At 43.5% G+C, this 16,402-nt stretch overlaps 1 protein-coding gene across 3 annotated transcripts in view; it reads right to left on the reverse strand.

Moving 5' to 3' along the window:
* Nucleotides 1–15,653, reverse strand: part of Cep120 (centrosomal protein 120) — a 64,234-nt gene extending 48,581 nt beyond the window's left edge. The window contains exons 1-6 of one of the 3 annotated variants that reach the window (XM_031365696.1): nucleotides 15,416–15,653; nucleotides 15,222–15,287; nucleotides 11,068–11,224; nucleotides 9,037–9,151; nucleotides 6,138–6,279; nucleotides 1,716–1,864 (exon numbers count right to left, since the gene is read on the reverse strand). In XM_031365696.1, coding sequence (XP_031221556.1) covers nucleotides 1,716–1,864; nucleotides 6,138–6,279; nucleotides 9,037–9,151; nucleotides 11,068–11,224; nucleotides 15,222–15,270 — 612 coding nt within the window. In that variant the 5' untranslated portion in view covers nucleotides 15,271–15,287; nucleotides 15,416–15,653. The other 2 variants (XM_031365694.1, XM_031365695.1) reach the window with 2 other exon arrangements.
* Between the last annotated feature and the right edge of the window lie 749 nt (nucleotides 15,654–16,402).

A 16,402-nucleotide genomic window follows, 5' to 3' on the forward strand; every position in this document is an offset into this window, starting at 1 on the left:
CCCTGCTAAGCATTATGCTATGAACATTTCATACCTCAATAGGAAATGGCTTAAATACAGTCAGGTTATGATAGATCTTGATGGACAATGACACACTATCATGAAATGACACTTAAGTAAAATGGATTGCTAGGCTAAAACAAGTTATAGTGTAGCTGGAGAGATGGCTCAGTGGTTTAAGCACTTACTGCTTTTCAGAGGAGCCAGGTTCAATTTGCAGCACCCACATGATGGCTCACCAGTAAGCACAGCTCCAGTTGCAGGGAATCTAATGTCCTCTTCTGGCCTCTGAGGGTGGCAAGTACACAAACAGTGCACAGAGGAACATGCATGCATACAGGAAAACCACTGGCACCACAGCACTGGACATCTAATATTCACTAAATGTGCAGTGAATGTTTTAACCTACATTTTAATGTACTTGAAAGGGTTTTAATCACATGGACTGAGATATGCAATTGTAAAGAACACTAATTCTGGAGAAACCTTCAGAAAATGACATAATTGTTCTGTGCCTCCTTTTGCTTTAGCAAAGCTGAAAGAATACTGTAGCATGACAGTGCCGATCCCAGCGCTGGCTGAAATAACCGACAGTATGTGGGGAACCACGCACTGGTCTTAACAATGATTACCTCAGGGAAATTTAGTTAGGGAACTATTAATTTTCTTTCATGATGAAAAACTGATATAAAACAAGTTGTATTACAGTGGCTTTTATGTATTTCATAATATGTTTAACTTCCAAGTAATTCCTACTACAGGCAGAGGGTCTTTTAGAAATTCTTTAACATCCTAGAATTCAGGCACAGGATGCCATTCAAAGCTTTCAAGGCTTCAAGGTTAACCATGCAACCATGAACAAGCTGCCCCTCTGTCTGTGCACTCTTGTAGAAACCCTCTCTTGCAGTGGCTGCTTGGCCTCTGCAAAGGAACTTTAGTTTGTGCTAAATGCTTTCTCCCTGTCTTTGAGTAAGGCTGAGAGGGAAACACTAAATGTCTTGGTTTCACCCAAATAAAAACAATATAATCAATGAGCAACCACAACCACCTTTTTCCTGTTCCCAGATGCAGAAAATCACAGATCTGCTTCCTGCCACCATACATGCCACTTGCTGCCACGTCTCCCTGCAGTGATGGACTCTACCCCTCTGGACCTGTTGCCCCTAAAGAAAGCCTTCTTCTACAGCTTCCTTGCTTACAGTTTTATCACAGCAACAGAAAAGTAACAAATGGAGGGGTGAGAGGCTCAAGAAAACACCCATTTTTACATTGTTCACCGTACCAAGTGTAAGAAAGTCCTCTGATTCTGACACAGGAGCATATTATCTTCTGGTAGCACCCACAACAACAGGCTAGCGTTTGTAAGCATACACACAATAAAATATAATCGCCAACCCAAATGTTCCTGACATTGCTAATTTCTTCAAACAGTGTATTATTCAAAAGAGCCACTGTAGAATCCCCTTCCTACTCTTGACCGCAGCACACACACAAGCACACGCCCTGTCCCTTAACCCTTACTTGCTCTTTTCTCTTGTCATCAAGATGCTGAAATCTACAGAAAAATGCTTACTGGCGTGAAAACATTGTAAACATTTTTATGTATGAGGGGTGTGAGTCTACGTGCGGGTATGTGCGTGAGTACAAGTGCTCACAGAAGACAAACGTGATTCCAAACACTTGATAAAAACCATTAGTCTGAGGGAACGTCTTACCTGTTCCAACTGGGTGGCAAATGCTATGGTCACTGACAAAACAAAGGGGTCGGTGCAATGCTCTGCTGGTCCAATCTGATGGTAGCCCCCTTCCTCATTCAACACTGCAACAATATCCTTTGGGTCAACTCCTGACAGGCTAGAAAGAACTACACAGACAAAAACACAACTACGTTAGACCATAATTTCCCATATTTTATTATTTTTTGATAGGATCTTGTTATATAGCCCAATTTGGTCTGGAATTTCCTATGTTGCCCAGTCTGGCCTTGAGTTCACAACTGTCTTATCTTAACCTCTCACGTGCTGGAATTGAAGCCTGTGCTACAAGGCTGGCCCATTAAACACATCTGAGAACTTGCTATATAGATTTAGTTAAGAAGTTGGCCATTTCCATGGACACAGTATGGCAAAAGGGTTTCTTTAATTTTTTTCTAGGAAGCTTTAACTTTACTTTCCTATACATAAAAACACTATTCTGAAGTAAAGTATTTTTAAAATTACTAAACAGGCCACATAGAAAAGGAATATAAAACAGGTTTCTTTATGAACTTATGAGCTCTGGAGTGAAGACTATGCTAGACTTGGCTGAGAGAGAAAGGTGAATGAACAGAGACCAGGCATGTTCCATACAGACATAGTACAAAGCAGACCCAGGAGCAAGCATAAGTTAACAAAGCCAGAGAACTCAAGGCTGAGAAAGCAATCCCAAATACCAGGGAGAATGGACTCTGTGTCCAAGGCCTGCCTGCCCAACACAGGTCTGGTTTACAGCCTGCCTGGGTAACTAGGGTACTATTTCAAAACAAAAAAACTGGTGACAAGAGCTGATGACACAACTCCTCAGCAGGACACCTATCCAGCAGTTTGAGGCCCACATTCACTGCCCATTATTAAATACAAAAGCAAAGACCTGAGACAAGAGTGGCAGATCATTGAGGACTGACGACCAGAAAGAGCCGTGGCTGGAAGATAGGGACGGACCTCAGCCCACTGAGTTTGACAATAAGGGAAAACCATGAAAAGGAATTGAGATATACGGTCAAATGAGCATCAGTGTGAAAAGACTAGATAGGTTCAAAGGTTTGCAAACTGATTAATGATAGAAAAGGAAAAGGACATACACAAAACTAAAACTGGATGAGAGTGCCGAGGGATGCAGCAGAATGGGCACACTCGATACTGCAACTGCATGAACAGCAGACAGTGGGACAGTGTCACGCACAGCTTATGAAAATCTGCGTGTTCACACCATCAGCAAGCAACCCCTCTCCTTTAGCAGTTCACAAAGGAGTGTGTACTGTAGCACTGGCTGAGAACAGCCTACGGTTAGGAGCACATACATAAGCCAGATGTCGAAATCCCAATCCCAGGATCATTTACTACTCGTATCAGAAAACTGTATGTTCTTCAGTCTTCATTTTTCCTTCCACAAAGCTTTTATGTGGTTGTTGAAGATCAAATTAAAAGCGAAGCCCTCAGCACTTTATTGGGCACTTTAACATGGGCAGCTGTTGTGAGATAAGGCAAAACTCAGGAGTTTAAAATGTTAACTACAATGGGTCTCTCCAGCTGCTGGCTCATAGTATAACAACATTTGGATGTTGAGGTGGAAGAACTGTTAAAAATCTGTGGCCAACCTGGGCTACAAAGTGAGTACTACATTGCAAAACTATCCCAAAACAACAAAAGAAAAATAAACAGAAAGCACGAGGTTTCTTATGGCCAAGAAACAATCTGTAAGTATGGAAATAAGGATAAATCTTGTAACACAGAAAGGAATTAACAGTGTCAATTTGAATACATACAACGCAACATCAAAAACATACAGATAAATATATACAAATAGGTATATGTATGTTATAGTTCATGTGTGTCTCTTTCACACATTAAGGAGCTGAAACTTAATGGCAATTGTGATGACGCCCTAAGATCAGAGCCTCAGGCTGGACAGATGCCTAAGAGCATTGGCTGGTTTTGCAGAAGGCCCGGGTTCCGTTTCCAGCACTCACATCACAACTGTCTGGAACTCCACTTCCAGGGGATCCCATAACCTCTTCTGAAAGCTGAGCACACTGTACACACCTACATGCAGGCAACCACTAACACACAGAAAAATAAAAATTTTAAAAAGCAGCCGAGTCTTTATGAGGTAGTGGAGTCAAGACAGCACCTTTAGAATGAGACTCACTGTGCTCATTAAGGGGCTTGACAGAGGGTATGCATTTCTTGCCTGCGGCCTTCTGTCATACGAAGAACGTCACAAGACCAGCATCAGATGCTGGTATCTTCTCAGACGTCCGAGCCTCCAGAACTGTGAGGCACTTCTGTTCTTTACACATTACCCATTAGCACAGGCTAAGACTATTTATGTATTCAAACATATATATGTATGCACGTGCATGTAAACACATGTTCACACATTACGTAACTTTGTTTACAAAATGGATCTGCAAGCAATAATGAAGTAGCAATTGGCATACTTAACACCTGAACTTTTACTTCCAAACACTTTTAGTAAAAAGAAGTGAAGGTCCTTAGAGGAATGGCTGAACAAGAGCTGAAAGACAGATATAACAAAACAAAGCCAGAATACCTTCCTGTGCAGAAACTGTGGTTCCCGCGGCATGACTCCTGAGAGGCAAAGCCATGCAGATAGCAAGAAAGATCAGTAGCTGTCTTAGTACATCTTCTGTTACTGCATCACAATACTCGAGACTAGATAAGTTATAAAGAAAATATCTTACAGTTCTCATGGCAGGGAAGTCATGAACAGCCTTTCTTAGTAAGACCCTTATTAATGGGGATTTTTCAGGTCCTGAGGTAGTACAGATGGCCCCACTCTAATGATCACCAACTTACTCCCCCAGTAACATAAGAATCCATTAGTCCATGAACAGAATTAGTTCATTCATAAAGGCAGAGCCCTGCAGTCCAGTTAGTTCTCAAAGGTCCCAACTCCAAATTCTATCAGGATCTTAGAAATTAAGTCCCTACCACCTGAACTATTCTCTGGGTGGACCTAAACGACAACCAGGGCCTGTGGAAAGGGAAGGCTGAACAGGCGGAGCACAAAGGACATCCTACAGTGAACCTCTTCTAAATTCAACTACACAGGGTACATGGCATCACCCCAAAAAACCCAAACAACGGACAACACCATAAGGGAAATCTGGGCCAGAAAGATGGCTCATCAGTTAACAGCACTGGCTGCTCTTGCAGAAGAACAGGGGTCAGTTCCCAGCACCCACATGGTAGCCCCTAACTGTAACTCCAGTTCCAGGGATCTACTACCGTCTAGCCTCTACCAGCACCAGGCACACATGGAATATATAGACATACATGTGTTTATGTGTGCGCTGTGTATATTGACATCCAGTGCAAACTGGGCTTCTGGCGAGAACGCACCAATGATGTTTCATTGGTTGCACCAACATCAGCGTGCTGAGTTGTAGTGGATGAGCTGCTCCTATGAAAACACGCTGAAGGTTATGGGGGACATTCTGTACTCTCCAACTTTATTACGATGCCAAAGTGTGCCAGGTATGCTGGTGTCTCTATCCCAGCCCTTGGAATGCAGAGGCAGGCAAACCTCAGTAAGTTTATATATACATATATATATAGGTAGATATACATATACATATCCAAGTAAACTGTACAAGGAGACTCTGATTCTAAATAAATAAAAATTTTTAAAATGTACTTAAGACATTGAACTTGAGGTTAAACTACAATCAAATAATAAACATATTACATTTGAGGGCTTTCCTAAACTAATCCTGGAAAGAAACTTTTTCTAAGTAACAATTTTTAAAATACAAAATTCTCTGTTCTACGATCTATAAAGTTAAGAAAACATATGCTTTCCCAAGTTGTAAGATTTATAAGTAAGAGCTAACCCCTGCCAGGCAGTGGTGGCACATGCCTTTAATCCCAGCACTTGAGAGGCAGAGACAGGTGGATTTCTGAGTTTGAGGCCAGTGTGGTATAGAGTAAATTCCAGGACAGCCAGGGCTATACAGAGAAACCCTGTCTCAAAAAACCAAAAAAAAAAAAAAAGAGCTGACTCCTGTCAACACGTGTTGCACATGTTCCATGTGCCCACAGTACTGTGTCTGCCTGACACATTGGCTGACTCGGCTTATATTCCTGCACACAGCTCCCAGGACATCACCCTTCCTAAAGTGAGTGCACAGAGGAACTTGTACAAGAAAGTCTCTTTATGAGAAGATGCACAAACCTCATATGGCAGTGCACACCTATAACCCAAACAACCAAGAAGCAAAGGCAGGAGGATAAGTTGTACAAGGCCAGCCTCAGCTACATAGTGAGGTCCAGACCAGCTGGTCTACTTGAGACCCTATCTCAAAACAAACAAACAAAGCAAAACAACAAAAGCCACCAGAGACGGGATGTACAAACCTTTTCCATCCCGAGGCGGGGCTCCTTTTGCTTTAAAACTATCCACCTGCGCCTTTGTATCTGTCTCCAAAGTGATGCTTATCTGTACCTCGGACTTGAATTTGGTGTATTTGTTACTCAGCAACTGGTACCACTTGGGAGCCTGGATGACAAAGCAGAAAGCACCATGATGCTTACAGGGTTAAGTACTCAGAATGTACTTCGAGGGTCTCACTTTTCTCCCGCAGCCGTCTCAGTACTTTGCCCCTCTTAAGAAAATACAAGCCAAGTATATGGTGGCCCAGCCTTTAATGCCAGAACTAAGGAGGCAGAGGCAAGCAAATCTCCGAGTTCCGAGTCAACCTGTCTACACAGTGAGTTTCAGGCCACCCAAGGCTACACAGTGACGCCCTGTCTCAGAGTACAACAAAATTTCTTTTCACATTTCCTTCAAAAGAAATTAATATTGATCAGGAAGCCACCAACTACATTTCCTTTCAGGAAACACACTGAAGTGTTTAAACAGTCTTCTCCATTCCCATTCCAACACTTCGTAAGTAGTGGGGAGGAAACAATACACATCTACCTTCAGTCTCCTCTCTCCAATCTCATGCCATCCATCCATAGCAAGAGCCTGTTATCATCTGATCCCTAAACTCCTTTGCTTAGTGCAGCTAAGCACTCTTCTTTCTACTCTGCCTTGTTCATATCAACTAAGAAAATGAAAACGTCATGACTTGTAGAAAACGTCATGGCTCTGAGTAGAAATGGCCCCCATAGGCTGATGGATTGGAGTGTGATCTTATTGGAGTCTGTGTGGCCTTGTTAGAGGAAGCACGTCACTGGGGTGGGCTTTGAGGTTTCAAAAGCCCATACCAATCTCACTCTCTCAGCCCGTGAAACAAAAAGTAGCTCTCAACTACTTCTCCAGCACTGTGCATGCCATACCTGTCATGCCTGTCACCATGCTCCCCAACACAGGGATAATGACGAAGCCTCTAAAACTGTAAGCAAGACCGCTTAAACATTTTCCTTTACAAGAGTTGTCATGGTCTCTTCACAGCATTAGAACAGCGATTAAGACACTACTAATAAATAGCATAAAATGTTAAGGAAAAGGCCCTGTTCTGCATCATGACCCATTTACTGCGCAGATATTGACAACAAAGGCCTTCTCCTAGAATGTGGTGGACTATGCTACCTCACTACCCCCAAGACAGCACCCTCAGAATTTCCAGGGCTCAGAACAGCCAGAACACATGGCTCAAGCCAGGAAAAAGTATACCACAGGGGTGCCATATCACACCTATACATACATTTAAGAACACTTACTCAGACACATGAAAATAATTTAAAAATAAATAAAGGATGGGAAGAAAAAAACAAAAACAAGGAAGGAGATTAAGAAGTCACTAATCTTAAAGTTTAAAAAAAATATACTGTAGCTGGCACATGGCTATCTATATGTAGCACTGTAAGAGGCTGAGGCAGGAGTACTAGGAGTTCAAGGTTAACCTTGGTCCACATGCTTGTCCTTAAATGAGTTATTGTTGCAAAGTACTATAAAAACCTTTAGGCTCTTTTTTAAAGTGCCTACTATAATATCATAATATTATTATGATAATGTAAGAAATATAAGATTTATAAAAGCCTGGAAAAGACACATCAATAAAAAAGAAAACACAAGGCAATCTTATGTTCGTAATCTCAGCTACTTAGGAGGCAAGGCCTGCAGGAGTAACTCAAAATAAGAAAACAGAGCTACAGATAACAGCTCAGTATAGGGTGCATGTCTAGCTTCAACCCTGACACTCAGGGCAGAGCACTGAAACCTACTCAATGTTTTTAGCAGAACAAAAAATTGTCTATTTTGGTACAATTTTGTTGGTGCTCTTTTGGGGGGTGGGGGTGGGGCATGAGGAGGAGTTCAAGATAGGGTTTTGTCTATGTAGCTTTGATTGTCCCAGAACTCACTCTGAAGACCAGGCTGGCCTCAGACTCAGAGATCCACCTGTCTTTGACTCCCTGAGCTGAGATTAAGGGTGCACCACCACTGCCAGACTTGTGGCTGGTTTGAAGAGCTAAGATGCCAAGGGAAGTGTGACCACAGGCAGCAAGAGGCTCCTCAGTTAACTCACAGGCCCAAGCCAGAGCACCACGGTCAGGCTGCTGCTACTTCAAACTGTCTCTAAAAAACATTTGTTTGGCTTGACACAACCTTTTAAATGTCAGATTTTATGGGCTATTTTGTAGAAGGTGAGGTCTGTATGTAGTCCAGGCTGACCCCAAACTTGTAATCCTCCTGCCTCAGTCTCAAAAGTGCTGGAAAGTATCAAGTTTCATGAGGAAGATTAGGGAAAACAGTGTCCTGAGTCAGGATCTAGTAAACACATCTGAGTAATACAGCTACAGGAATACAGAACTAGAAAGCAAGGGGACCAACCAGGACGTTGTGATAGCCACGGTAAGAATCAACGGAGGCTTAGATGGGATAGCAGCCGTGAAAAATGCAGATAAGATCACAGGTGGACAAAATCACCTGCACCGGAAGGAGGGAGCAGAAAAGTGTCCAGGAGACCTCTGGATTTAGAACATGGGAAGACAGAGAGAGGTGAGGAATGTTCACTGAACCAAGAGCACTGGAGGAGGACAACCTCTAAGAGAAGAGCTCAGCCGATGCTGGGGGGGTGGGGGGTAGGTCCTTGTACACAGGTTTGAGCTCCTGAACAAGTTTCTTAGAGAAAGAACACAAGAACAAGTTAAAGGTTGGAATTTTCAAATCCAACTCAAAAACTAAAGCATGAGTCTTACATCATCCTGAGGCTGTAATTTGTAACTGGCTTAGCATTTTGTTCTTTCATAAGGTATTTATTTAATCAACTATTTATCATAATAATTAACAAAGCCAAAAGAACAATACCTGCTTTGTTTCTTGAGCTGTTCTTAAGTCCAAAACAATGTAGCCTATGGTTTCCTTGGCAGAAGTCTGAGGGTCCAAGGCAAAGCACTGGAGTTTGATAGGAGTGCGCTGTAGCCTGCACAGTAAGGTACATGAGAAACAGTGAGGTTTTTCTATCTTAAGCTAGCTTTCTCGAAGCCTTAAGAGAACCATATCCTCCAGATTACATGTTTGTTGGGCCAACTATATCTAGTCTGTATTTTCTAAATGACTCCCTAACTGGAAAGAACTATTATTTTTATCTATTTATCTGTATACCAACTAGGTCAGCTCTTCCTACACAGCTATGATATATCTGGTCCTCTGCAAGTCAGAAATTATCATGAATGTCTAAAACTGACAAAAAGTTATTTTTCTTATACAGTACTATCCCATATCAAAGATACAGATTTGCTTTCAGCTTTTTTTTTTGTACCTAAAAAGAAAAACTAAACTTAATAATTAAATGCCACAAAGTCTATTAAAATTTAGTACTATTACACTTGGCAATGTTCTATTAAGATGACAGGGACTGGTGTAGTGTGGTCTTTTTTGTGAACCTGGGAGACCCTATTCCAGCTCATGCACAGAGCTGAAGAGATGCTGCCATCACGGATCCAATGGGAATCATTATTTAACTCCACTTAGCACAAAATTCACTTAGGAATTTTTAGCCTAAGTAACCAAAGGACTGTGTCACATGGTGCTTAGATAATTATGTCTCATAACAGAACTCAGCCTAAGCAAATATTCTGAAAGCCAGTAAAAAACTGTAATATTCATTAATATGTAAAACTTTAATATTCATTAAGAATAGACCTTCAAATAAATTTATGTTCTAATCCAGCAATAAAAGCAGTAAGAACTCTTGAATTTTGCTAATTTTCTGTCCTGATTTGAGTTAGTACCAAAGTGGTGTGGGCGTTTTGATAGTGGTAGGTTCTTTTCTTCTTTTCTTTTTTGAGACAGGGTTCTAAGTAGCCCAAGCTAGCCTTGACCGCCTCCACCTCTTAAGTACTGGCATTAGAGGCAAACCATACTATTCCCAGCTTTTAGAAATATATTTTTAGTCATTTAATAAATGAAAGTACTGTTGTTCTTGACTGTTTCTAGTCATAAAGTTCATTTAAAAATGTGCAATTTAGCCGGGCAGTAGTGGCAAGTGAAACTTACTATGACACCTTAAATGCACATGTGAGACTATGAGCAAGGTTAGAATCAATGACATAACCTTATCTCATTTAACTAAACAGAAGTATCCCACATGTGCATGCTCACATACATGAAAATACACACACACACACACTATAATGAAAATAAAACAAAGAATTATAAAATTTTATTACTCTTTATATCATCATTATTAGAAAAACCTGAATCACCACCCCATATATCAGGCTTCTAGCCAGGCAGTGGTGGCGCACGCCTTTAATCCCAGCACTTGGGAGGCAGAGGCAGGCAGATTTCTGAGTTCAAGGCCAGCCTGGTCTACAGAGTGAGTTCCAGGACAGCCAGGGCTACACAGAGAAACTCTGTCTCAAAAAAAACAAAACAAAACAAAACAAAAAAATTATTGTGCAATTTAAGTCCAGTTAAGGTGGGAAGCCTCAGTCACAGTGGGTGGCTCCATTCCCAGGCAGGGTGTCCTGAATGTGTAAGAGCTGGGAGGGTGAGCTGAGTGCAAACATGATCAGTGCACCACTGTGTGCACTCCACTGCAAAAGTAGTGTGACTGACCGCTGCAAGTTCCTGCAACCCTGACTTCCCTACAATGACGTCCATAGCCTGAATTGGGAGCTAAATTTCCTTTTCTCCCTAAAGTTGCTTTCATGGTGGTGCTTTATCACAACACAAAATGAAACTAAGAGAGGCCCTGTCTCAAGAGCAAAAAATGCATAAACACACAAAACAATCAATCAACAAATATGATTATCACTATAACCAGTAAGTTATGAAACATAAAAAGCTCTAAGAAAGGACAAAGACACTGACACAAGTCAGGAGCACCCTCACCTGTGCTGATGAAGGACTTTCCTGTCAATCTCCCAGGCTAATTCAGTAGCGAATTCTGGTTGGTCAGTATGGTCGACAGGGTCAGTAGCCAGCTGCTCTCCATCAAACTTTGCTTCCACCACAAGCATGTGCTTTGGACGTTTAGGGAAATGGCGACCTGAAGAAAGAATATACACACATACAGAAATCAAAGAGGATCACGGAGCGCATGTTTTAAATATTGAGGTATGCTACAGGTAGCTGACCAGCATGTTGCATAAACTCTCTCAAGTGCATCTGCACTTACTTTCATAAACTGGAAACTGGAATTTAGCAATGATTGCTTCTCCAGCACTATGTGACTATGAATCACTGCAGATCCTGTTCAGATGTAGATTCAGGCTCAGCGGGTCTAGGTGAGCCTGAAAGCCTGCATTTCTAACAGGTTATCAGGCCCTAAAGCAAGAGTGCACCCCCTCACTCACTTACAGATAAGTACATTAAAAGAAGATAAACAAATAGTAAAATAAATGGCTTCAAGAAGAATAAAACAGGTATTTGTCCTAAAAAGAAAACCAAGGGCCTATGAGAAAGAAAATTTCAAAACTGGAAGGAGGTAAACAGCAGGTAAGAATCGCGAACCATCCTTCAGTCAGTCAGTTTGGCTTTCACTGCTGAAAGAAGGGAATTTTAACCACTATTAAATACACATCACACATACATACACACACACACAGAGAGAGAGAGAGAGAGAGTTAGTTCTTAGTTAGGAATTAAATGGGTAGAAACGACCAAATTTGTTAAGATGGTGGCACACATAGACAACCCCAACACTTGCGAAATGGAAGCCAAGTGCCTGGATAATGAGACCCCAGAACAAAGCCTACCCAGGGGCTGTGGACAGAGGCAGCTGAAAGGGAACTGCACCTAGACATACGCTGTGCCACTGCTGTGACCCAAACGCCTACCACCCCCACAAGTCACCCTGTGACAAACACAGGCTTCCCATGAAAGAGAAAGTAAAACTGGGGTGCCAAGGTGAGGGACAACATATTACTAAGACTGTGCCAATGGAGCGCCTAAAAGATGGCCAGGGAGGATTCCGTCAACACCATTCAAACCAAGAGATGCAGCATCCCGTTCACCTTGAGAACTTCAACAATCAGTCACAAAAGAAATGCTCTGGTTTTAAGAAAGAAAGAAAAGGACCCTAACTTCAACCTTAAGAGTGTCAGTCAGGTGAGGGACTAAAGGAGAAGCAGGCTTGCTGCTCAGTCGTGAGGCCTGGAGTTGGGAGTAGCTAGCCAGGCAGCCTGTGATGTAACTGCAGCTCCCCGAACATCTGCCGTGAGACACCGGGATCACTGTGGGAGGCTGGCTCCCACCTCCAGGGAGAACAGGTGGAGTGGTTGAGGAGGTGACCAAAGCTGGCTTCTGGTCTTAAAGGCACGAACAGGTATGCACACACTCACACAGATACAAAAGTAAATAAATAAATAAATAAATCTGAAACTGTTTCTAACGATGTCAGCCTGAGGCTCTTATTTTAAACTCTGTGCTGGTTAGGTTTCTTTGTTTTGTCTTTGGCCAACTTGGCATAAGCTGGAGTCATCTAGGGTGAGGGGCCCTCAATGGAGAAAATGCCTCATCTGACTAGCTTTAGGTAAGTCAGTCTGTGCTGGGCCACCCCCAGGGCAGGCTGTCCAGTATAGTAGAAAAGAAAGCAGGCTGAGGAAGCCATGGGAAGCAAACCAGCAAGCATGCTAGTCCTCCAAGGACTGCAGCTTCAGTTCCTACTCTGACTTCCCAAGGTGATGACTTCCCTCTGTGACAGTGACTGTGACTGGGATATAGGATATAGGATGAGGTAACCCTTTCCTCCCCAGGCTGCCTGGTCTTTATCACGTATCACAGTGAGAAGGCAGACGGCAGAAGTCTTGAGTTTCTATCCTGGAACCCAGGACGCCAAGGCTCTGCCACACAGAGAAATCCAGGTCCTTCTAACAAGAGACACTTCTAGAAATGTAGCTAATAAACTATAAGTAGCTTGATGTAGCCAGAGTCCTGAGGATATATGAAACCTAAAGGGTGGGCAGAAGTTCTTAACAGCAAGGGCCATGTTTACTACTCTCAGAGTGCAGGGACCCCTTAGAACTCTGAAACACTAAGACGGTATCTACGGATGAGAAAGACTGCCAGGTAAGTTGAGGGCAGCAGCTATTTCTGGAAAGGAAGAAAATGTTAGGAAAACAGAGTGAGACCATTACTACAGGTTAGGGGATCGTGAAGGTCTGAACCCAGGCCTGCAGTGGAGACAGACTGTGTATGGAACACCTTAAATAAAATCAACTCTCGGTGATCGTTTGGAGGACGGGGATGGAAAGGGAGTCGAAGCTCTCGTAAGGGATCCTAGGGACCCAGATTGAACGTAAACACTACCAGAGCTGGGGAGAAGACCTTATGCCAGTTTTAGGTATGTTTGTGGTAACAACCTAACCGACATCCCCGGTTCTCTTTCCTGTATACAACTTGTAAACCAAACACTAGTAAAGTTCATTTCTCTAGGTGGGGCTATAGCCATGAACACTTCTCGTGTAGAATAACACACCCCTTAGCTTCCGAGGTCCTCCAAAGCCAATTCACTCTGGTTCTGTCTGACCAAGTACAATATTCCTAAATATTCACCTTCCTCTTGTGGCCTCCGCCCACCTGCCATGTTCACTCTCATTATCCTGGCTGATCCAGTCACCAGAAATGACTTTCTTCTACCCTTGTCTAGAGCTTCGGACAGAAGCTCCTTCAATCACTTCTCCTGCAAACCCACGTTTACGGTCTGCTTCATGTTATTATTAAAGTGCAGCCCAACATATGGTGTCTTGCACACTAATTTGTTCACCCAAGTAAATAGACCCCAATTCTAAATTTAACAGCCTCTATCAACCAATCAGAAGTCAACAAATTGTCTCAGTCTCGTGGGGGTTTTGTTTATTTGGGAGTTTTTGTTATTTGTTTGTTGGGGTGAGGGATGCAAGAAATCACCAGTAGACCAGGTTGCCCTTGATCTTGCTCTCAGCCACCTGAGTGCTGGGCTTAAGCCTTTAAAGGCCCGAGCCACAACTCCCTGCACAATCTCGTATTAAAGCAGTAAAGAAACAATTATTATTGTCCCTGTTGTTTAATAGCTTCTGGTCAATTTCTTATTCCAAACTCAGAAATTATTTTTACACTGTTTTTTCTTCCCTCTCCTCAAACAGTATCAGACTTCTCCTGAGGAGGGAAAGGTTGAAGCAATACCCATGGCTAAACTCTCCACGGTCCTCACACTGACAACCTGTTCCAGTTTACCAAACAACCTCACTTGGCTGCAAACAGCTAACTACGGTGAACCGAGACATTTGTTGAATGAATCTGAGAGCAAAGCCTGGCTTCTTTTTCCACACCTTAAGTGCTTTTGTCAGCTAGACCATCCATCCGTCCAGCCTTTGTCATCTGACCCATTCCTAATTAGCTCCAAGACCCACATAACGGCCATCTCCTCAGGAAAACATTCCCCCAAAGAGGTAGTCATCCAAGCTTGGCACACTGCCCACTTTTCTCACTCTCTAAGCTTCTAGACCGAGAGACACCCGCATTGCCAGCACAGCACCTGACATTCAGTAAGTCCCCGATAAACAAATGCCACTCACTCAAAACAAACATGCAAGAACCATTTAGTACACCTTAACCACGGTAGTCCCCCTAGGTAGGCCATCAAGACGTGTAAAGGCAATAGTCTCCGTAACAGATCTGAAATGGTACAAAGCTTGTATTAAAGTCAATGGCAAAGTTCTTACAAATGGCATTAGCAGGGACTGCTGAACAGAACCTGCTTGGCGGGCACTTTTAGCTCCCATATAAAAGCCATCGACAGGCTGCTTCTCATGGAAATCGTTTTTTTCTATATCCTCTAGGGCTACGGCTAGTCGCACTAAATATCACTTGTCCCTAATAGCACTCACGTTCCCGGGAGAAATGTTTAAATCAATTGCCTAACAGACCTCGCTCCGTGCAACCGAACAAGTCTTCGGGGACCACAAAAGCAGAGATGACAGGGTTCGTAAGGTTAACAAAGCTTCGGTCACACATTACTCTGCTGAGAGGTTCGGGAAGCAGCAGTTGCAAAGAACCCCGCTCACCTTCGAGGATGGAGACGACGATGAGCAGCTGGTCGGACTTGGGGACCATGGTCGCGGCGGCGGGGTCTGCAGGAAAGAGGCCGAGTGAGGTGCGCAGGCCGGCCCCGCTCCCCGGGCCGCCGCCCAGGCCCTCACCCAGCCCCGGCTCGGCGAACGCCCGGCCCTGCCGCCCAACGAGCCCGCCACCCCGGCACCTTTTGCCGCCCGCTAAGCCGCTATTCAAACGCCCCGGCAGCCGCAGCGGACGCCGCCGCGCCCCGCTTCCGCCTAGCAACCAAGCCCGCAGGCCGAGAGCCCGGGGGAGGCTGGAGGACAAAGGGTGATAGAGACCAGGGCGGTGGAGGATAGAACGCCCTTCAGCCGGCTTCACCTCCGCCCTTTTAGACGCTCTTTCCAAGAGCCCTGGGGAGACGCGGCTGCACTAGCCCGCAGCGCCTCCTGCTGGTCGCAGGCGGAAAGGCAGAAGACTTGAACTACCCACCCCTACCCCACCACCACCACCCCCGACCCTCGTCACAGGCCGCGCAAGCGCACCATTGCTCTAAACGCTTCCCGGTCCTGCGTAGTTCGGATCTTTAAAGTGTAGGAGGGCAGTGTGTTTTGAGCGTTACGCTCGGTTTTAATCTGAGAAATAAAAACAACCGCGTTTTTTTTTTAAATGCTAGTTCTCAGGCACCTGGCGTCAACAGAACTGAATGCATTGTCACAAAAAAAAAAAAAAAAAAAAAAAAAAAAAAGGCCTGAGTGTGAACTGTTCATGCTCAACACTTGGACTATTTGTCCTATGGAAACAAGTAGCGTCAATACGGTAGTTACTGTAACTGCTGGCACTGATGTAATCGCTCCCTGATTAACAGGTACTTTAGAAACACATAAAAAGAGAGAAAGAGAGAGGAAAAAAAAACATTGTCACGTGGGCGAGAATATTTAAAGAAGCAGGCTATACACAGACATAGTAAATTTGCAAAATCGGGGCCAAAAGTTAAAGCATGGAAGTGCCGTGAACCCACATTTCCCTTTCCGATTTCAAACTTTTTTTTGGTGGTGGTGGTGGTGGGGAGATTTGATGTATTTTGAAGATTATCTAACTTAAAACCTAAAAAGTGAATCGGTTGGTGCAGCGTTAAAATTTGCAAGAATTCCGCCCTCAAAGTCAAAAGTAAAACATAGTTAACAGGTTA

The sequence above is a fragment of the Mastomys coucha genome, unplaced genomic scaffold, assembly GCF_008632895.1.
Source record: "Mastomys coucha isolate ucsf_1 unplaced genomic scaffold, UCSF_Mcou_1 pScaffold13, whole genome shotgun sequence".
Classification (NCBI taxonomy): Eukaryota; Metazoa; Chordata; class Mammalia; order Rodentia; family Muridae; genus Mastomys; species Mastomys coucha.